Source organism: Prionailurus bengalensis, chromosome B2, assembly GCF_016509475.1.
Source record: "Prionailurus bengalensis isolate Pbe53 chromosome B2, Fcat_Pben_1.1_paternal_pri, whole genome shotgun sequence".
NCBI lineage: Eukaryota > Metazoa > Chordata > Mammalia > Carnivora > Felidae > Prionailurus > Prionailurus bengalensis.
In genome coordinates this window covers 32863279-32885749 of record NC_057349.1, presented here as the reverse complement: position 1 = coordinate 32885749, position 22471 = coordinate 32863279, and the positions used below count along the sequence as shown (strand labels likewise).

The 22471-nt window shown below is 44.4% G+C and overlaps 1 protein-coding gene across 2 annotated transcripts in view; it reads left to right on the top strand.

Moving 5' to 3' along the window:
• The window catches only part of ILRUN (inflammation and lipid regulator with UBA-like and NBR1-like domains), a 96641-nt gene extending 74790 nt beyond the window's left edge, over window positions 1-21851 (top strand). For both annotated transcript variants that reach the window (XM_043591212.1, XM_043591213.1), the window contains 2 exons: window positions 1767-2095; window positions 18521-21851. In XM_043591212.1, the coding sequence (XP_043447147.1) occupies window positions 1767-2095; window positions 18521-18556 (365 nt within the window). In that variant the 3' untranslated portion in view covers window positions 18557-21851. The remainder of the gene's footprint in view (window positions 1-1766; window positions 2096-18520) is intronic.
• The last annotated feature ends 620 nt before the right edge of the window (window positions 21852-22471 follow it).

Here is a 22471-nt window from a genome sequence, read left to right as displayed (position 1 = left end):
GTAAAACATTATGTACTTACAAAAGGATTTTGGAAAACAGAGGGGTGAAAGAGAAGAAGTAAGAATTAATATGCTGTAAGACAGGGCATATCTGTTTAGGGAAAACAAACAATAGAGCGAAGAAATGTTGCCTTTGGTTAGAAAGCTAGGAGAGGAAAGCATGGAATGAATCTCCCTCGGGTGCCTGCCATTGAATTGTTCTTTAAGGCCTACATCATGTTGGTTTATGAGATTGACTTCAAGCTTTGAATGAAAGTTCTCTGACCCACTATTCCTGGCACTGTCCCAGATTTCTGAGTGAAGTGGCATGCTGAATATCCTGGCTTACAATGTTAATTAACAGGTTGAACTTTTATGGTACTAGTTTACATGAGGATTCACCTTTGCCTTAATGAAAAGTGTCTGGAATGGATCCCCATTCCTAACATGCTAGCACAGCTAGTGGCTGCAAAGAATTGCTAGTTCCAGAAGTGAACAGCAGGTGTCACTGCATCTCCACTTACTAGGGTTCTGGCTCCTAGCTGTTCTCTTGCAACCAAGTTTTTAATAGAGCTCCCAAACCACTGAACACAAACTGACTATTTATGGCCGTCCTCAGATACAGAACCCAAATTGAAAATTGAGAATAAGCACAGCCCAAGAGGGTTTTCCTCAATCTCCTCACTATACTTCTTAGTGTTTTTTCCCCCCTAGGCTTAATATTACCTGTATTTCTGTTTAGGTAACCGATGAATTTTATTAGCCTTTTCTTATCAATCATTCAGCAGTTATTTAAGAGCCTTGGACAGATTTTCATATTTTTTCTGCTGGGTTCCCACTTCTTGGCCTTCCTGCAGCTTGCTTTTTAAAAGCTTTCCAGCAGGAAAGTTGATGTCACTGTTCTCTAAATTGAGGTGCCAAACATCAAAGGAAACAGCCTCTTTCTTTATTCTTCTATTTGAACACTTAGCTTTGGCAGTTGAGGAAATAACTGAATTATGACCAAAAGTCCTGTGGTGCATCTTCTAAAACAAATCTCTTATGGTTTCAATGTAGATGGTGGGGTGTCCCTCTATTATAACAAAGGCAAAGTTGGTGTTGAATTGGAGTATTTTAGAAAGTCTGGGACAGACTAAATTTTTGGTATCCTTTGATCACATAGGTTGTTAGGAGAAAAAACACCCTAGGTGATATTTGTCTTAATAGTCAGGGTTAGTGCTGGTTTACACTTATGTCCTGGTATCATTATTAATAGCTTCCCCCTTTATTCTCAGTTGTCCTAGTTCAGACAACATGTAGTCACTCTAAATTGCTAGAGGTAGGGAGCGGACAGTTGATAGGTTGCTTATTATAGTAATTATAAGCATTTTTTGGCTCAAGAATTATGCCTGCCCTGAGTTTTCTAAGTTATATACATTCAAAATAAAGCAAAAACCACAAAGAGATTATAATTCTGGGAAAATAGCTTTTGGGTTTCTACCTAAAGATGATTGTTCTCTGGAGCAGTGATTTCCAAATGTGGCTGTGCATCAGAGTCAGCTGGTAACCTTTTCACAAATAGTTTCATGGGTCTTATGATAGACCTCTACTGAATGTGTACTGGAGTTTGAACTTGACATTACCAAAAATGTAGAAAATCACGCAGTGCAAATGCACTGCGCTACTTTGTCGGCAAGCTTTTAAAATTAGCTCTTTATGCTTTGTGTGATGGTTGGGGTTTTTGGTGGTGGCTGCTGTAGGCCTTGAGGGTATGCCTGTCATTGATGTGAGTTGCCTTTTTGTTTCAGATGTCATCTGGGTGATTCTCAGTGTGGAGGTGGGTGGACTTTTAGGAGTAACGCAGCAGCTGTCATCTTTTGAAACGGAGTTCAACACACAGCCGCATCGCAAGGTAGAAGGAAACTTCAACCCGTTTGCCTCTCCCCAAAAGAACCGACAATCAGATGAAAACAACTTAAAAGACCCTGGGGGTTCCGAGTTCGACTCGATCAGCAAAAACACATGGGCTCCTGCTCCTGACCAAACCGAGCAAGATGAGAATAGACTCTCACAGAACTCTGTAAATCTGTCCCCCAGCAGTCACGCAAACAACTTATCAGTAGTGACTTACAGTAAGGTAGGTGCCCTCGGAGAAGAGGAGAAGGGGTAGGTGGTGGGCCTTGGGATTTGTGATACCCCTTCATGGCAAACCTAGAAGCCTAGAATGTTCTTTAAGACTGCTTAGCTTTCCTGCCAACAGCAAGAATACAAAAACCTACCCCTTCTCCCCTCCCCCCCCATCTTCATGTCCTGTGGATGTTACTTTATCCACATTTGTAATTTACTACTGTCTCTCTGCTCTGGTTTGGGTGTTGAAAGAACACACTTTTTTTTACCTTTAGCATTAAAAAAAAAAAAAAAGAAAGTCAAAATATCACCAGCCGTCCTTCTGGTATAAATGTATGCTAAACCTAGAACAACAACATACCTTTGGAATTTCCTCCTACTTTGTTGTTTTGGGGGTTTTAGGGTTTTTTTGTTTTTTGTTGTTTTGTTTGTTTTTTGTTTTGGGTGGGGCTTTTGTTTTTTCCAAGGAAAAAAGACAAACTCAATTATTTATCCTAAATATTGTTGTTGGCTTTCTCTTCGTTTACCTCGTTTGTATGTCTTCTTATCGATGTATTTTCAGTCTGTTATGGCCCATCTACCTCCTCACCCACAACCAAGAGTGGTCCAAGTGATATTTTGACTTTTTATGTGTGGGGCAGTGAGAGAATTGATTGTTAAGTTCACCATGATGTTAAATATTCTGATTGTTCTGAGACACTTTTCTGGGTGTTTGATTTCTTGGTCTGTTTCTCTCCATGCTAGCTGATTAACCCGTGTCTTCCACACTCTGCTAAGGTGATGATGGTTCTTGGTTGTTGGTTTTGGTTGGCTGAATAAAGCCCTGATGCTAAGAGCTCACTGTTGGAGGTGTTTGGTATGGCAGGGCCTGTGAGCATTCCTGTGCATTCTTCTCTGATTAATAATGCTGTGTAATAGGCCCAGCATCCCACCTATATGATCATATAACTGGTAAGTCTGCCCTTGCTTCATGTTGGCATTTACCCTCAAGTTTTTAAAATAAAATTGATATTTATTTGAGAGACAAATTGCTTATCTGTTGTAAGAATGGTATTTTTCTGGCTAATGCTTTATATATGGTCCAGACCAAGAGACAAATTAAAAAGAAACCTAGAGATGTGAATTCTTTTTCCCCCACACAGTCTAGTAAGAGACTTCATTCAGTAGTGATGTAACAAAGGATTGATTTTTTTGGTTGTTTAGATGGTTCTAAAAGATTCTGCGGAATCATGGTAGTTGCACAGGCTGTAAGAGAAGTTAATTGGCAAGACAGAAAATTGCCTGTATTTGAGGAAAGACTTCATGTCAAAACACTATAATAAAAGGTTTTCTTCCAAGCTCCTATTTCTCCAGATTTTTCTTCCTTAAATTTAATCATCCAGAGTATGACTGCTCAAGGTGCTTAAGTGAGCCAAGCCCTAGGGAAGCTTACCCTGTTAGAACTGGAACTTGCAATTGAGTTTAATAGGAAGATGAGAGTTGGAGGAGGCAACACCAGTTGTTCAAGTACTTTATATAATGGAAGCCCCCTCACCCAACTGTGAGCTGCCTGGCTCAGTAGTCACTGTGGTCTTAGGAGAGGGCTGGTGTTCTTGGCCAGGGCACTGCACTCATCTTCATAAATTGTGAACCTGTCAGTTGCTTGCAGCTCCTATAGGGAGCCCCTTTAGGGACTGATGCCTTTTGGCCAATTCTGTGATCATTACCCTGGCCTGGGGTGTGGGAGCTGGGGAGAGATTGACTGGGGGGGTCAGAATGGATTACCTACAAGCCTTAATTGAGGTCCTACCATGTTACTTTTTTTTTTTTTTTTTTTTTTTTTGGAGGGGCTGGGCTAGGTGACACTATTGAGATTTCCTGAGGTTGATGAATTCATGGTATGTTACCTAATTTTGTATTTTTTCTTTTTGTCATGAACTCTGTAGGATCATTTAGAAGTAGTATTTGCAAGAACCTCAGAGAAAAGGTTCTCATTGGAGATGATATTCAAGGAGACTGTTGGCTATAATACATTGAGAATATGGCACTTAGGTGCCAAAGAGAAATTGGAGCCTCCCTTGTTTCTTAATTTAAGCAGAATCTTATTCAGAATGCACTTAGGTGAACATCTGGCAAGTTCTCTAAAAGCATTTCTGGCTAAAGTTGAGTCAGCTCCACCTCTTAAGACTTCTTAGGAACAAGGGTAGTGGTATAAACAGTCATCAGTAAATATTTATTAACACATCTGTGTACTGTTTAGATCAGTGTACGTTGTTCAGTAGGAGACTTGAATAAATGAAGTTACCCCTTCCAACTAGTAGCTTACAGTACAGTAGGGGAGATGAAACATGTACACAGCAATTAGAGAACAGTTCAGTCAAGATGAAGTATGGACTGAGAACAACAGTCAAAGTGTGTTTCGTAATTTGTGTGTATGACTGTGGATTAGAGTTAGGGCAGAGAGGAAGAAGAGATTGGGTTGATGGAAAAGGGTTTTCAAAGGATAGATTTGGAAGGATAGACAGGAAAGAGAGTGGAGGTACAGTTTAAGTGCTGAGGGCAGAATGAGTAAGAGACGTGTGGTCAGGAGATGTGGATGATGGACAACGAGAGAAGGGTTCAGTCATTTGCAGTGCTTTCATTTGAGGAGCAGTGGATGAAATAATTATAAATGACTTTGAAAAGATTTGGGACTGTACTTAAATGGATATCTTAAAGCAGAGCTTATTCATAATTCTAAACATTCATGTTTGGCTTGAGAATATAGATTTATTTATTATAAAATTTAAAAAACTATTTTAATGTTTTTATTTTTGAGAGAGAGAGAGGGAGCGCGCGCAAGCACGAATGGGGAGGAGCGGAGAGAGAGGGAGACAAAGTCAAAGCAGGCTCCAGGCTCTGAGCTGTCAGCACAGATCACCATGTGGGGCTAGAACTCGTGAACCACGAGATCATGACCTGAACTGAAGTCAGACACATAACCTGCTGAGCCACCAGGACACCCCTAGATTTATTTATTTTTAAAGGCAGGCATGCTCAAGTATGTTCGAAGGTATACTTGAAGGGTGTACTTGACACAGTGATGAGATCAGTTATATGCCAGAATTACTTTTTAGCTGTTCATATGTGCCAGATGTGTTGCCAAGTGCTTTACACGTATCATCTCATTTTTTGACAAGAAAACAAAAGCTCAAAGCGACCTGGTTACTTGCCCAATATTACATAGCTATTGAGAGGCAGAGCTGGGATTCAAATCCAAGGTGCCACATTACTAAAACTCATTATTAGTAGATGAACCTGGGCTCTCCCTAGATCCTCCTTTTGGGCTGGAGGCTATGTTGAGTGAAAGCATTTACTGAACTGATGATCAATATCATGAAGGAGTAAAAAGAAAGCAGAGTTGAAATAAGATAAGTGGCTCTAATGTAAACTGAAGATTGCCTGTTTGGAGAGTTCCCTTGTTTGTTGAATCTTTAAAGTAGTGACTTCTTTTCCTGGTTGATAAAAATAAGAACTATTCTTATAACTCTTGGGGTACATAAACCTTGTGGTGTTTATAATAATTAGCACCCTTTTATTTATAAATGAATGGAAAGGATGAAAGAGACCCTTGGGGCTCTAGAGTTGGGACATGTGTTTTCAGTTCACCCCAGGGTGTTGTCTTCATTGGATGGATAGGAGGAATACCTTATGCCTTGGTGTCCGGGATCAGAGTTGGCAATAGATTTGACTTATTCTAAAGTAATTCCCTGCCTGCCATTAAGGCTGAGAAAGAACATGATGCTCTAGAAGCCCATGATCATGGTTGTAGTAGGCAGATATAATTCCCTGCTGCTTCCATAGTTACAGTTTAACTTGCTAAGGTTGGTAGGATGAAATAAAAAGATTGCTTCATGCACCTGCTCCATGAGGGCTGCGTGGATATGTCGACATAATGGCACGTATGTCAGTGCCAGGAACTAGGCATCTCTGGAACCCTTCCCCAGCTGCACTTGAATAGCCATAAGCTCTCTGGACTCAGTACTCCGTGTCTCGGGGGAAACTCTGGGTGGGAATGCCTGCTCTAGCTCCATCCCACAATCCAGAGGGCCTGGCCCCTCCCTGCATGAGAGCTGTCAGAGGGAGTCAGGAAAGTAAGTATATGCTGACCTACAAAAGATTCATAAATCTGACTCCTCGCTTTTGTTAGAAATTGGCTGGCCTCGTTGTCAGCTCAGTTATGGTTGACCTGTGCCATATGAACAGTCAGATCAAGTATTGGTGAAGAGTAGGGCTATTTTAATGAACCTTTCTATGTGATTAGCTCAAGAGCCTCTGAGGACAGAGTCGCAGTAGGATAGGTACTCACTCTGTTGACTCCAGGCCAGTCTCACCATGAATTCTAGCTCTCTGACTCCTCTCTAGAGGCCAGGATAGCTTCTGTTTGTACAGTGTGAGAATAGTAAAAACAAAACAAAACAAAAAAAAAAACCAATTTCTAGAAGTCCAGAAGGAAAAGATAAGTCCTGTTAAAATTAGATGCTTCGTTTTCTTATTTGCCAGTAATTTTTTTAATGTCTAAATGTTTTCTAAGAAGGCCTTATAGAGGGAAAAAAGACACCAGCCAAACAATCTGATTCAGGACAGATGGGAATAAGAATGTGGCTGTCAAAAACCAAGAGGCTGCTGTTCTTGAGGAAGGCCAAATGCTTCACTTCCTTTCTCTAAAAAAGAAAACAAAAGGGTAATAATTTACACTGGGGGAACTGAAAAGAATCCCAAATTCATTTATTTTGTTACATGGCCTATGGATTTTATTTTGTGTTTGCTCTTACTTTAAAAAAAAAAAAATCTTTGGAGCTGGTATATGTCATATAGTCCTCCTTTAAACTGGATTACAGTCTGAGGCACTGTTATTACTTCCGCCAAATGCTGGTTCAGAAGGAGAAACTTGTTATTATCTTTGTGGGGAGGTTCATCGTGCTCCTCCAGCGTCAGCCACTGCCGAGTGCCATCTGCCCTGCCTGCCCACACTCCCACCTGCTTCTCTTCCTATCTCTGTCTGACTGCCACCCGTTAGTATGTTTTGGATCTGGAGCTAGAGCAGGAGTCAGTCTGCTTTTATTACATCAGAAGTCAACTCTCTCCTAACCTGCTGCTTTCTGTGTTGACAAAGGCATAGAGGAATTATTTTCTCTCTGTTTAGGTGAGAGTTCAGAAATCATACTAGAGGTTACTGGGGGAGGTTTGGGAAAAGCAAATCTTTTGCTCTGTAGGCCTGAGGATATAATGGCAGATGGATCTTACTGTCTACTTTGAAGTAGCTAATTGGTTTCGCATAATAATAAGGGATGGGTTTGGGGTGACGTAATGGAATTGGGTTCAACATTTGCCCAGTTCAGAGGGCACTGGATTTGACTGGAAGGTAGGTAGGTGGTGTCCACAGCTGTGCTACTTGGTTGTGTGAGGTGATAGCAGGCAGTGTAACCTTCCCACTGCCATGAAACTTGAATTTTCGTTCTCACAGACCCTTTCATGAAAGGTTTAAAGATGGTTCAAAGCGAAGCTAGAAGGAAAACTTGGGTCACTTGATATGTTTTCCAGCTTGTGTTTTCCTCTGGCAAGGGACAGGTAACAAAGGCACACGACAGCTAGGCAGAGGCTGATCAGAATGCAGTAATTAGAGCTATGAAACTACCATTTATTGAGTACTTATTATGTGCCAGGCACTGCACTGAGAACTTTTTAAATTTAATTTTTATTGTGAAAACTATCAGTGTGTACATAGTTTAAGGAGCCAAGTAGTTCTACAAAGCTTATTACAGAAACACCAGTCACCTCTCTTCCCCCCAGTATTTGTTCCTCAGAGGCAGCAGGCTCAGTGTTTGATATGGATTATTTCATTTGGTGCACACAACAGTACCATGGTGCAGGCGCTGCTATTTCCCTTACTTTACAGTTGCTGAGACTTGAGGTACACAGGTTCCATGACTTGCCCAAGGGTCAGGCAGCTAGGAAATGGTAAAACTAGGATATGAACAAAAGCAATTGTTTTTTACTCTTGAGCCTGCTTTCTTAACAGTGTACTGCATTGATTCCCAATCACAAATAGTGTTCCAGTACATATTATTAGCCAAGCTAACAGCTGTGAGCTAGGGAGAGAATGCTTTCTATAACATATTGCTGCCTTTCAAATGAGGATCAAGCCAATTATTGACTATTACATGACTTCTCTACTACTAAACCGCCTCCCCTCACAAACTACAGGAACCAGCCTTTCTCTTTAGCTTCCCAAGGGAAAAGATTGCCTAGAACCTCCATAGTTAGTTGGGTTTAGATTTTTGTTGACATTGAAATTTCCATTGAGTCACTCTTGTAACAGCAACACCTATACCTCTTGAGGCCTCAAGAGGCCAAAAGATACAGTCTCTGAAATTTTACTTTTCTGGAACAAATTTAAAATCTCTCTTTGAACATGTTTAGTGTTTTAGACCTAGAACATACTTAGGGGCTATCTTATTCCCTTTAAAGGCAGATTCTATTTCTGCAAAAACTATCTAGAGAAAGAATATTTTAGGCAAAGAGACAGTCAGTACAAACCCTGAAGTAGAAGTTTACCTTGTTTGTTTAAAGAACAGAGTGAAGGAGGAGAGTAGAGAAAGGTGAAATCAGAGGATGGAAACCAGATCATGGAGGGCTTTATGGACCCTTCTGTAAAGCTTTGGGCTTTCTGCTCTGAGGGACAAAGGAAGCCATTAAAGGGCTTTGAGCAGAGAGGTGATAAATAAAACCCCTGCTTTGGAAAGTGGATGTAAGAGAGAATGGAGTAAAGATGTAAAAAGTAAAAGAAGTAAAGAGTGAAAAACCAGGGTTTTTGGTCTGAGCCACTAAAGGGATGGAATTGCCATCAATGGAGAAGGAAAAGACTGTGGTAGAGGTGGGGAGAGGTCAGGAGTTCCATTTTTGGCACATTGGCAATTTCTTTAGATATCCAAATGGAGATGTCAGGTGGGCTGTTGTATATCTGAGTTGCATCTAGAGTTTAGTAGAGCGGTCTGGGTGAAGATACAAATTTGGCAATTGTGACGTATAGATTATATCTCTAATGCTCTGAGACTAGCTGCAGTCCACTAAGTGATGAGTGTAGAGCAGGGTTTCTCATCAAAGTAGTAAGACCATTGAAATTTTAGACCAGAGAAGTCTTGAAGATAAGTAGGAAATGCGGGATGTCTAATGCATTGTAAGATGTCTAGCAGCATTCCTGGCCTTCGCCCAGTACATGCCAGTAGTACCTCCCCACCCCCAAGTTTCACAACCAAAAATATCTCCAGGCATTGTCAACTGTCCTCTGGACAGAGAGATGACAAAATCGCCCTACTTGTGAACCACTGGTATAGATAGAGAAGAGGTTCACAGACTGAACTGGACCCAATACTGTCCATGTAACATGTAAACAAACTTTGTGTTATCCAAAACACATTTACTGCGCGTATTCTTAATTCATAACAGTCTTGTGACTTCTGTAGTTACACTCTTCATTTGACAAAATAATGAAGAAGTTGTAAGTGACTTGCTGACATTCATATAGAAAATTGGGGGTAGGCCATGGGCTGGAACCCAGGGACCCAGTTTGAGTCTAATGTTCTTCTAGACCATACTGTGATGAGGTTTGCTGGCAGAAGCAAAGTCTGTTGGTTCTCTGAAGGTAGTTTTTTTTTTTTTTTTAATGTTTATTTTTGAGAGAGAGAGAGAAAGAGAGTCAAAGTATGAGCAGGGAAGAGGCAGAGAGAGGGGAGACATAGAATCTGAAGCAGGCTTCAGGCTCTGAGCTGTCAGCACAGAGCCCGATGTGGGGCTTGAACCCACAAACCATGAGATCATGACCTGAGCCAAAGTTGGACGCTTTACCAACTGAGCCACCCAGGCGCCCCTCTCTGAAGGTAGTTTATACCCTTAGTGTCAGGTTGTAGAGACTTCCTCATTCATCTTTAGGAGCTCCCAAAGAATTTGTGACCAGGGAGGAAGCAATGCAGAACAGAGGAACCTGTCCTTGTTGGCTGGCCGTTTAGTACATTCTGTACCAGAAGGGGATTGTCAGGAAACTCTGGTTTAATGATATTACCATGACTCTCTTTTGAAAACCCAGAGGAGCCAGGAAAGTCCTCCCAGCCTTGCTGGTGTTTGCGTTGGCATGGGTCATGTGTGCGTTTTAAAAATAAATTAAGCAAACACCATGAGCCTTAGAAAATGTCTTTTGTTGTTTGTAACATTACTATCCGACTGAGAATAAAAAGTATCTCCAAGAACTCTCCCTTTTGTACCTCAACAGCTTCAAAGCCGTTCAACTCCAATTTATTTGCTTTGGGGCTCTGAGCATTGTTTTAGACTGGTCTGATGCCGGGCAGTCTTGTAGCTGAAACACAGCCAGTGTTCCCAGGATTGCCAGAATATTTTATTTTGGTTGTAAGGGTGCATTTTCTTTCCTATATTCTGAGTTTAGCATTTTCGTTTCTGATGGAAGTTCTCAAGGTAGGACTAGTGAAATTCACAAGTGTGAGACTCTGTCTCCTGGTATAGATGCTTAAGTTTTGAATGTCTTGTTCTCAGTTAAGTCCTCTGTAGCTGTGTTGTAGCAGGACAGGTGTTGAATGTGAGGTGAAGAGCTATTGGGCCTCGGGGAAAATGTGTGCTTCCTTAGAGCTCAACTGAAAGCAAGACCTTTTACAAAGCTGTGGCTTGAGGGTCTTGGGCTTTTTGCTGTGATTTCATTACCCAATAGCCAATTAAAACTGTTTGCTTTCCACAGAGATAGTTTTGATATGATGTAGTTAATAAGTGAGGCCTTCTAGGTGCTAATCCTTAGCTTCAAAGAATTTACTGTCTGATTACATACATGTGACTAGCTCATAGGAAAGAACAGCCAGTAAAGAGTGTATTGAGTTCCAGTTGACTTTTGAGTAACTGTACAAATGTACTTGGTGGAAGGAGAAAGCAGGGAGGTTTAGAGTAGCCAGGAAAGTGATCCCTTGGTAGATGATAGGCTCAAACTGAATTGGAGGGAAGAGGAACCACATGCAGGAAGGCCCAGAGGCATCCACAGGCAGGGTGTGTTCATGGGACACTGGCCAGCCTGGCTGTGGAGTAAGGTGTGCTTAAAGAAGGTGGGGCGAATTTTGGAGGAAGACCTTTGAAAGCCAAGCAAAGGAGAGTCAATGTTTAATGTGAAAGGAAGCATAGTAACAGCAATACTCTGTTATGAAAAGATGAAAGCAAATATAGCTGAATGAGACCAAGGAGAGACCATTTATTCTCCTTCCTCAATCAGCCAGACATTGCGGGACAGGGGGTGATGCTGTGAACTAATTGTAAGAGAGATGGGAGAAAGGGAAGGCTAATTGACAAAAGGTCACAGGAGCTTGGATGGGAATTCTGAGAGGAAATGGGACCAACAGCCTCACCCAGTGCTTAGCAGAACCCTGACAGTGCAGCCAGCCCGAGTGATGACAGGGCTAGGAACTTGGATAAGCTTCTCTCCTTTTGGGTATCCTCCCCAGTGAGACCCTTATCAGTTCTTTCTTCCTTTTTAGGAATCTCCTCTACTCTAGGAGATGGCCATGAGAGAGCTCTGTCCACCAGCTTACCACCTGGATTCTAGCACCCTTGCTATTACTTGGGATTTGGGAGCTAGAATTCCAAGCTGCAAATAACTTTTTCTGAAGTCTTTACTGAAAGGGGAGATCAAACCCAGCCAGTATCCTTCATCTCCTGTAGAACTTTAAATACTATGTTTTCATTCACAATTATGTTTGAGTTTTATTCTTTATGGTGATTTTCTTCATTTGCCATGAAGTAGGTGAAGGCTCTGGGAGTTGCCTTTGGCCATGGGGAGCTTTAGATGGATGGGAGGAAGAATGGAAGGGGGGCGGAGAGATGGATGATGAAGGGAGGAAGAATGAGGGCTGCATGATGAAGGATTGGATGAATGGGTAGAGGGAGGACGGATGGATAGATGAGGAGGTCCCCAGCATGGCTATAAAAGTCAGTTAAGAGCAGCAGAAAAACTGTGCCACAGAGGTAAGTATAAAAATGGTTTTACAGGGCTTTTTTAAAAAATAAATTTGTCACACTTACAACTGAATCAAGCTTTGCAGCAGTTTTGGCACAGTGAGAAGACTATGAACTGAGCCTGCCCCATGATCAGCCCTCGTGCATAAAAATAGGTTTCTTTTCTTTTTAAAGTTTGTTTATTTGAGAGAGAAAGAGTACAGGTAGGGAGGGGCAGAGGGAGAGGGAGAGAGAGAGAATCTGAGAGAGAGAATCCCAAGCAGGCTCCACACTGAGGTGGAGCCCAACTTGGGGCTCAGTCTCACGAACCTGGGATCATGACCTGAGCTGAAATCAAGAGTTGGACACTTAACTGACTGAGCCATGCCCTGGTTTATTTGCTTTTCTTTGGCTGATTCTCCTACTCGTGCTCAGCCAGTCCATCAAATGTGTCTTTAAAATTTTGAGGACTGTCCCACGAAAGTGGCTTGAACACCAGTGTTAAAGCTTCTGCAGAAGTTCTTGTCCTGCTAACTTGGCACTCCTATACCACTAGGAAGACTCATTAAGCTATTGGCAGCCATTGAGAGAAGGGTCCTTGTTTGAATACTCTTGAGAGTCCTCATTGTCCTTCCTATTACTCCAGTAGAGACTATTTCTTTTAATGTTTGTTTGCTTATTATTTATTTACTTATTTGAGAGAGAGGCAGAGAGAGAATCTCAAGCAAGTTCCATGCTTAGCACAGAGCCCAACGTGGAGCTCTACCTCACAATCCTGAGATCATGACCTGAGCCGAAATGGCAAGAGCCAGATGCACCCCAACTTTATTTTATTTCTATTTAATGAAGAGACTAACAGGTTTAATCAGGGCTTGGTCAGTCTCTGGCCCTTACCAGCGAAGCAGCCCTGTGCACAGGACCTCACCACACCATGTTTACAATGCAGGATCAGGACAGAACTTAGTACTAAACCCTGTATTCTTCTATGTTTGCATTCAGTGTACTTAGTGATACAAGAGGAACACTAGGTAGACGCAGCACTGACCAGGTTTGGCCCAGGAAATGAGGAGGAGGAGGAGGAGGAGGAGGAGGAGGAGGGCCGTCGTGGTGTTATCTGATGCTGCCATCAGTATACTCTGGGAGAGCATGTTATTTCACAGCCTTGCAGCACACGTCCTGTCTTTTTATCAACCTGTGTGAACCTTTTCATTTATTTAAATCACAAATTTAAAGAAGCAAAATAAAGACAGGAAGTGAAAGTCTCCAAGTTGTGGTGCTTTATCTAAACAACTAGCTTTCAAACAGTAAAAGCGTAACCCAGAAAGCCCTTATAAGACATCCTTGTTTCATTACACATTTCAGCTCCCTTTATTCGCCCCCCCCCCACCCCCCCGGAGTGTTAAGAAACAGATGGCTCGCCAGTGCAGAGTGGTTCACCGTTCTTTCACTCATTCGTTTTACTGATATTTGAGTTTTGCCATATGTAAGGCATAACGAATTGGCAGAAACAGTTTCTGCCCTCTTCAAGGGCATCTTGCTCTCATATCCCTGCACTTACTATACTGTTGAAAATTGATGAAGAAACTCTTAAAAAATATTCTAGCTGAAACAGTACCAGTATCCTGTCTTTCTGGTACTCTGACATACAGTTAATGCTTTCCCTCAGTGACAACTTTTAGTACTCTTTTTTGGAAAAGTTATTCTGATTCCTCTCTAATTTTAGGAGAACTTATGCAGGTGCACACCCACATAGGATCAGTGATAACCAGATTGCTGGCTAGGAGTGACTCTGCTGATAAACTATTGTGAAAAATCAGAGAGATAGTACTTTTAGGTTTGCTTGAAAACAAGATCACAAGTACTGGATCTTTTTAGGAGATTGTGGTGAATGGGACTGAGCCTCTGTTTCATGTCTGTAAATGTTGTCTTTTACGAATATGTTAAAATATGTTAGAAAATTAGCCAAATAATGGCTCTCCATTGTTTTTGCATCGTGGAAGTGCAGTTCCAGACCTAGCCCAGCTACTGTGATGATTCGGCTGGCTTGAGGCCAAGGTCTTCTTCCCGACCCCAGCAGAGAGGCACCTCTGTCTTAGCTGGCGGGGTGGCACTTCTGTGCTTTGAGAGGGCTTGCCTGGCCTGTAGCCAAGTAGAACTTAGGTCCCAGGGCTCATAGGTACTGCAGCTGTTCGGTGAAAAGCTTAAGGAAGGCTGAAGCACACAGGCAACACCTCAGTCCTTATGGACCTAAAGGCCGTCTCTCCTTTGCCAGAACCACTTTCTTGTCCCCTAGCAGACATAGCCTTTGAAAGCGTTGAGGACTGTGCAAGTTAGGTGGGCCCTGGGGAGCTGGCCTTTAGACCTGGAGTCAGATGCAGGACTTCTCTTCAGATTTGATTATTCATAGCTTCTGTTAGCATAGATAAATCCAGCCTTGCTGCTAGTCCCTATGTGGTGAGAGAGAAGGGTAGCCTTCTGCATCAGACTCCTCTGAGTTTTGCTGTCATGCCGATAGCCTCACTTTTCTCTTAGTCCATTCAATTCAGGGCTCTCTGGTAATTACCATCTGATGCGCCTATCCCTGTTTTCCTTATTCGTAGAGGCACAACTGTTCTAGGAGAGGTGTCAGTTGATGCCAAGTTAGTTAAAATATTTGGCATTTGCTTTTCCAATGGTTAGAGGTTGAAGAGTTGCTAGGCCCCAGAGGAGAATGAACATTATCTCTGTTGCCAACCCCTACTTTTAGGCTGGGGTAGGAGACATTAGCCACCAGGACCTGTTACACTGGGTCCTGGAACTTCAGTGCAACCTGAAATGTGGATGGGCCTCCCGTTTCGAATATACCTCCATCCCACTGTTAGGAAATGCACTTCCTGCTTGGCCTCCTGCCATAGGGCGCCCTGGACACGCTGTTCTTGGAATCTCTGCCAGGCTTTTCCTCCACAACTGGTATTGCATTGCCTGTGTTCTGTGATCCATTTGTGACACCTATAATCCTGCGTGTGGGGAGTCTAGATGATAAAATCGTTTTGAAATAGAGTTGGCTTCCTCTCCCTTCCTTGAAGGGATGGTAGTTAATTTGGCAGGGTGTGGGGTGAGTGAGAATAGAGTTTGTTCCTCAAGCCACCTTTCTGCACCAATTAAAACATCAACAACTTCCAATATGCCATTCTCTGGGTGAAAGGGAATTAGATAGCATTTTTTTTCCCTCAAAAGGCATGGAACCTCAGCTATTAGGTAGAAGGTCAACAAGTTCATGATCTAAGCTAGTTACACACAACACCGGATGTCACTCAGGACACTCAGGTGGAACTCTGAAGATGCCCATTATGTCTTTGTCCCTCTCCCCGCCTTTATGTCTTTTACAGGACCCATTTATTTACCTGTAAAATGGGAATGTGCTGCAGTTCTTGGCAAAGGCACGAACTCCTTTCCCTAAAGCACTCTACACAAGTCACAAGGCTAGTAGTACCTGCTTTAGAAAGGCCCATGTGAAGTGGGTGGAGCTTTGGTCTGGAAGACAGTTACATTTAGGGAAAAAAACTTCATAGACAACAAATGCTGTTCGTTTTTCAGGTTTTCATTTCTCTGTGCATTTTTTCCTGCACAGAGACCTTTGAGCATTGTATTAGTTCTACATCTTATGGGGATGTAGGGCTTTATTGCTTTCCTTGGGTTGTTCCAGATGAATAAATGCTGGAAAGTAATGAGCACAGCTTGTTTTAAGCTTCCATACTTTCTACATCTGGTGTGTGTGACCTCCAACCAGGCCCTGTAGAATGGAGTCTGAGAGCCCTTCGCTCCCCCAACCCACCCTTCCTTGTTAATCAGGTGGTACCATGGCCGCTGAGATAGTTACAGCGTCAGCTTGCCGGCTGGAGGTGTGGTTGGCTTGAGGGGTGGCAGACATGTGGCCATTTTAAACACCTTTTTTTTAAAAAACAAAAAATGTTTATTTTGAGAGAGACAGAACATGAGTAGCGGAGGGGCAAAGAGAGAGGGAGACACAGCAGGCTCCAGGCTGCTAGCTGTTAGCACATAGCCCAGTGCAGGGCTAGAACTCACAAACTGTGAGATCATGACCGGAGCTGAAGTTGACCGACTGAGCATCCCAGGTGCCCCGACATGTGGCCATTTTCAACACCACTGCTCTTACCAGTTCTGTGCCCTTGATTCAGTTACCTCTCTGAGTCTGGCTCGTCTTAGTGGATCTTTGTGAGAACTACAGAGAATATGTTACAGTGACACAGCAGCACCTGGCATGGGATTGATGCTCAATCCGTGTTGGCCTGCCTGCCTCCAAATCACCTTGTCAGGATTTTTGGTTCAGTGATGCCGGCCACCAAGCAGCTAGACACACACTTCTGGTCTTTTGAGGCTTTATGTGGGTGAGGGGGAAAAAGCAGAAGCAATTTTAGTACCTTCCACTGAGAACACTATAGAAACTTTAATCTACTGTTCCCTATTCTTGGCAGCTTTGACCTCTGGCCTAAGCATGACCAAAGGGCATTCTTTCCATTCTTTCATGGAGTCCTGTTTTTCAGCCTCCTAAGTCAGGTACTGTGTTGACTCCTAGAACTTTAAATTCTGGGAAGATTTAGAGAAGAACCTGATGAGATCCTGTGAGGGGAAGGGACCTTACTCAAGGTCAGTTGGTGAGGTGGTGCAAAGCTGGGAGTAGAACCCAGATCCCCTTCTCCCAGTTCTGCATGACCTGCACCCCACTGTAGTGGAAACAGGGAGGGTCTTACATCTCTAGCCTAACCACCTCCAGAGAGCCCAGGCCTAAGCAACTGTTTTAAAAATTGGTTTTGGAAGAGCCAGTAGTCTTGTGACTTAGGGGTATCTGACACCTCAGGCAGTAGTCTGGGAAATACCTGTCCTCTTTTAGCTACTAAGTCCCCAAGAGTTTACTGGGGACCTGTTGGGCTAAGGAGGTGGAAGCGAACAAAACAAAGTCACACTGAAAAGGATTCTAATCACTGGCCACCCTGCAACCAAGCACTGTTTTCCCTCCACAAAGAAATGTGTTATTTGGGGGTGGGAGGTGCCTGGGTGGCACCGTCGTTAAGCATCCAACCCCTGATTTCGGCTCGGGTCATGATCTCACGTTTTGTGAGTTCAAGCCCCACGTCAGGCTCTGCACTGACGGCATGGAGCCTGCTCGGGATTCTCTCTCTCTGCCCCTGCCCTGCTCATGCACTCTCTCTCAAAATTTAAAAAAATGTTTTTTTTAAATGTCATTTTTTAAAAAAGACAACCAAATTCTGACTGCCCACATCCCATCAAGCTAATAGAAAATTTGATATTCATCACTTTTATGCCGTCTCACCCCGAATTTTGTCTAGATTCAGGATTCTTAACATAGTTGTCAAGCATTAGGAAATACCCTCTGGTCATTTGTCATGGTTATGGCAGAGGCATCTGCTCTTGGTACCCATTTGGTCCCTTTGGTCCAACGGCCCTGCTGCTTCTAGGCCACTTTGAGGAGTAGGACCCTAGTGAGGCTGTCACCAGTTAACTTTTGCCCTCCTAGGTCTTGGCATCGACTGGTCTTTCCAGGGAGCACGCTCCAGGAGGAGGCTGGGAAGGTGGAGGGAGGCACAGGTCGTTCTCCAGCAAGTTCATGCGGTTGCTTTTGGTGTTAGCATATCTTAGTGTCTCATTCTCTTAACATGAGGGAAAAATGAGACATGAAATGAAGCCTTTTCCACCCAGTCAAGCAGCACAGAAAATACCCTTGGGAATTGAGAAGAAACCCTTATCATGTGGCAAGGGAGAGGCAACGTGGGGAGAACAGAAATTGGACTTGGGTTAGAACCTTGTCTCTGCCTTTTACTACCCCTGTGACTTTGAACATGTCTTTTAGTCTCTGCAGTCAATGGGCATAGTTAAATGAGCATACTGACACTCACCTGGCTTTCAGGGTGAGGCTTAGAGACAATGTATGCATGCAAAGGTCCTCATACCATGTCTGTTATCTATAGATAACAGACAGTTGCCATTTCTGCTACAGTATTGTTGTTACTATAAGGGTCATTAGCCAGAAGTAGCCTACATCTGAAGTTAAGGTGCAGAAAACGGCATACAGAGATCTTTCGCAGAGAGGTGGAGACATTGTCCACAGGGGAGGAAGGCTTTGTGAACTGGGTGGAGGAATGTTGGCACTGATTGATCTAGAAGCTGAAAAATGAGGATTACCCCCCTAGCCTCTCCTCTCTTTGGATGGTGTGATAGAGTGAGAACACTTAGCAACTTGAAATGCTGATGTTTGGCCTCTTGAGGTTTTGCGTGGAAGGAAAACCCACAGGCTTTGTCTGTGCCTTGGGATTTTCTTCTGGCTCACGGGGAACCAGAGATTCTTTTACTTGTTTTGATTGTCTAATTGTATCTTCTCTGTTTACCATCACTGACTATGTTCACTCTCTTCCAGGGGCTCCACGGGCCTTACCCCTTCGGCCAGTCTTAAACGGGTGTCGGCAAGAAGAAAAATTAACAAAAGACAGAAGGCCTGACTTTGGGTGGGGGGGAGGGCAAGGGGTTCCTCTGGATTGCAGACCACATCGCATGGACCCCTGGCTCGACCCCCCCCATCCTGGAAGAAGAGGAAGAAGCAGAACAGACTAGTTTTGAGTAAACTCAGTGCGCATGTGTGAGTGCTGAACCGCAGGAATGGTGTTGAGGCTACTAAGAAGAAATCCATGCAGCCACCTTGGGTTTTGTTTAATAGGTGTCAGTCTAACAAGTCATTAGGTCACTCGGGAAGGAAAAAAATTTTTAATGGGGGAAAAAAAAGCCATCTTTTTAAACAAAAATTATTTTGCCTACAGACAGGTTGTAGTTTTGAGCACATGTTCATTTTTTGCCCTCTTGCCCCACTTTTGTTTTTAGATAAGGGATAACATGCCCTTTATAGATTAGCTGCTTGCTCTGGAAGCGATTCAGGTTCAAAGCTGGTGTGGCATGTGTGGGGACTCTTTGGGTCAGTGCTACAGGAGGACATCTCCTGGGCCACATGACTCCAGAGGTTTCTGACCCCATTCGTTTTTAATGGCATCAGCCAATGAGTTCTCACCCTTTTCCTCTTCTTTTCTCTTTAATCTTCTGTTGATTTACACCTTTACATTTGTATTTGTCAATCCCTGTGGCTTGTTACCATCAGAACCTCTCTGAAGACCAAACTTCCCTGTGTGGCCAGCAGAGGAAGCCTTGAGGACAGATCTGGAGTAACATGGGAATTTCTGAGCCCAAAAGGTGTCCTTCTGCACACAGTTAACATCAATTCAAATTGCTTTTCCTCCATGTTTCTCTTGGCAGAGAGAATTGCCATCACACTTAATGCTCTTTTGGATTCTTCATACACAGTGGCTCCCCGTTCACTCTGGGAACAGTGCCTCTGTGCTGTATGTATGTGCGTGCCACATGCACACACATATTGGGTGTTGGTGCAGCTCACCAGCAAGTGTGCAGCAGGCGGGTGGAAAGGTGTCCAGGCTTCTCTGTTGTCACACAACTCCCTTCCCTGTGTTTCCCTTCCATTGTCCTTTGTGGTATTTTCATAGCCTGTTAGTGGAGGCTGAGCTGTTAAGGTATGAAAATACAGCCCCAAGTGGGGAATTGGCCATGGGGAAGGGCCACAGTTACTGACTGTATGATTTTAGAGATCGCATTTTGATGAAACGAGAGCACCACCACCACCCTCCCCCTCCCCCAAGCTGGATGCTTGGTTATTGGGAAGTGGTGGGCGAGGGGCAGCCCAGCCAGAGCAGAGGCTAATTGGCTGGCTGCTCACTTGGGCATGTGACCCCATTAGCATCCTATGGATTCCAAGCAGGTTGAGATGTGGATCTCTCCATGGGAAGCTTGAACCAGGCTAGAACAGCTGTCTGCCAAAGATACAAGAATATGCAAGTCCCTCTTCTCTTTCCTTCTCATCCTCTCCTTCCCTTGAGTCTTGGTTGGTTTGATAGCCGGGGATATGGATCTAGGGTGTGATTGTAGGGTCACCTGCTTGTTACCACACCCCCACCCACACCGGGGGTGTGAGACAAGCAGGGAGACCAGGTGATGAGTGGCTGCAAGGGGTCATATAGCCTGGGTGTGGGTGAGGGTCTGCCTGCCCGTCTGTCTCTGTCTGGGTATCTCAGTTCCAAAAATGTGTGTTGTTTGTTCCTCCTCATCCTCTTCTGAGACTGTTGTTTTTTAAAGCTTGATTGTGGGAGAAAAGCTCGTATGAAATTTCCCCCTTCACCTCCCCACCTCCCAAAAAATAAAAGGCAGGATAAACTTTGGTCCACGGGAGAAGTGCTGGGGGAGGGTGGAGCCAACTCGCTGAGAAGGGCAGTGCAACTGGGTCTGGGGCTAGACTAATAGGGCTCACACTGTAGCACCCGTTTGCAGTGCGCATGAGTTCTCCGTTCTGGAGCAGAGCAGAGCAGAGCAGAGGAGGGGGGTGGTCCCTGCTGGTGCTCAGGCCATCACTGGCCCAAGCCAGGGGCTCGCGATGCCTTTTTGTCTGAGGGGCCTGTTAGGCCCAGATCGCCACTACTGTTGGTGCCAACCTCCTGGGACACTGCCACCCTGGAGCCCACACACGCCCAACCGTTCTGCTGGTTTGATAACCAGGAAAACAGCACATCTCCAGCTGCTCCTGGCAGGATTGTGGGAGGCTTTACATCACCTGGTTTCCTGGCTTTCTCATCTGCCCTACACCGGGTGCCCCTTCCCCATTTCCCAGGGGAGCTACCTGCCTTTAGTCAGCAGGAGCTTTAATAAGTCACCAGTAGCGGGTCTGACCCTGCAGAGGCATCCTGCTTCTCTCCTTGCTTGTAGGCAAGGTGACTTTCCCAAGCACGTTGACTTCCCTCCCAAGAACAAACCATTTCTGTACACATCCTTGAAGAGGTGAGCTGCTTACAGAGGGCCAGAGCAAGCACAAGCCATAGAGTAGGGGTAGAGGGAGTCCATGGCTCCGCCAGGACCAGGAGGGTATCAGTACCATTCGTTCTGCCTCCTCTCACTGGTTTGAGTTCTGAGCAGTGCCTAGAGCCCCCCTCCTCCCCCCTGCCTAGAGTGGTAGTAGGGGTGACCCTCTCAGCCCCAGTAGGCTCTGCTCCTCTGGGACTCTTCTGCAAAAGGCAGCCTGCCTTCTAGGCAGGACCACCAATGTCTGGCACCCATGAGATGAGGCAGACAGCATCCTTAGGGGCCTGAGCCCAGTGAGGGAGGCAGAAGGCTCAGACCTGGAAGAACCTATTGTGTGCATGGAGTGAGGTGTGTGTGGATGTGTGTACGCGTGCATGCCTTTTTTTTTTTTCTTTTTGCCATGGGGACAGTTGAATTCGGGGTATTTTTCTACAAGAAACAGCCTTCTCTCCCCCAGTTAGGATAGGCTGTAACCTTAAGCTCATCATAGAACCTCACCAAGACAGCTAGTGTGGCTTGAGGGTGGCCAGGATGGGATCCCCAAATTCAGTCGGAGCCCCAGCAGGAGAGGATGGTGGGGTCGCCAGGGCTCAGAAGTGCAAGCTGATTCCCCACCCTACACCCTGCCTTGCCTTTCCTTCATTTCCCTGGATGAATGCTGGAGCAGCAGTGGCTGCCTCTCCACCTGGACAGTGGTGTGTAGCAAGCAAGCTCGGTGGGTGTTTGTGGTGGGGCCTCATGGTGCCTGGGAGGAGACGAAGATGGGGAGGCTTTTCCTTACTGTATAAATGAATATTTGTATGATTAAATTAACACACACACCAAAAAAAAAAAAAAAATACTATTTTCATGTGTGTCAGTGAGTTTTATTGTACCTTCAGGCACCCTGTGTACCAGCTTGCCCCCACAGTGACTCCAATGTGCGCTTTTTGGTCTCTGGGTCTTCCTTTTGCGAATGGGAAAACCGAGACCCTGAGGTTCATTGTGTTTGGGAAATTAGCCCTGGGCTTATAATTAGATCTGCTGCCCTTCCTGGCTCAATGATCAAAAAGGTGGGGAAACAATTTCCGGTGGCCCTTAGGTTCACAGGGTACTGTGCATCTATTGAGCACATCTATTGTGCATCTGTTCCCCGCACGTAAGAAGAGCCAGCCAAGTTAGTGTCAATCAGCCAGCAGGCATTGTTTGGGCATTTACTGCGTGTCAGGTCCAGAGCACAGGAGTGCAAATAGCACAGGGAGAAGGTACAGCATCACGGCATCTTTCCTCCTGCGAAGAAAGAGTTGAGTTGAGGAGTCCTCCTTCTCAGTCCCAGCTGGGCCCTTGGCATCCTGGATTTAGATAGAAGAGGGAACGCATCTTCCCTTACATGTTTTCCGTGGTTGTTGGGTGTAGTTCTTGGATGCATGAGGCGCTCCTTCTGACATAAAATGGATTAGGTAAATTTTTGTGGACTGGC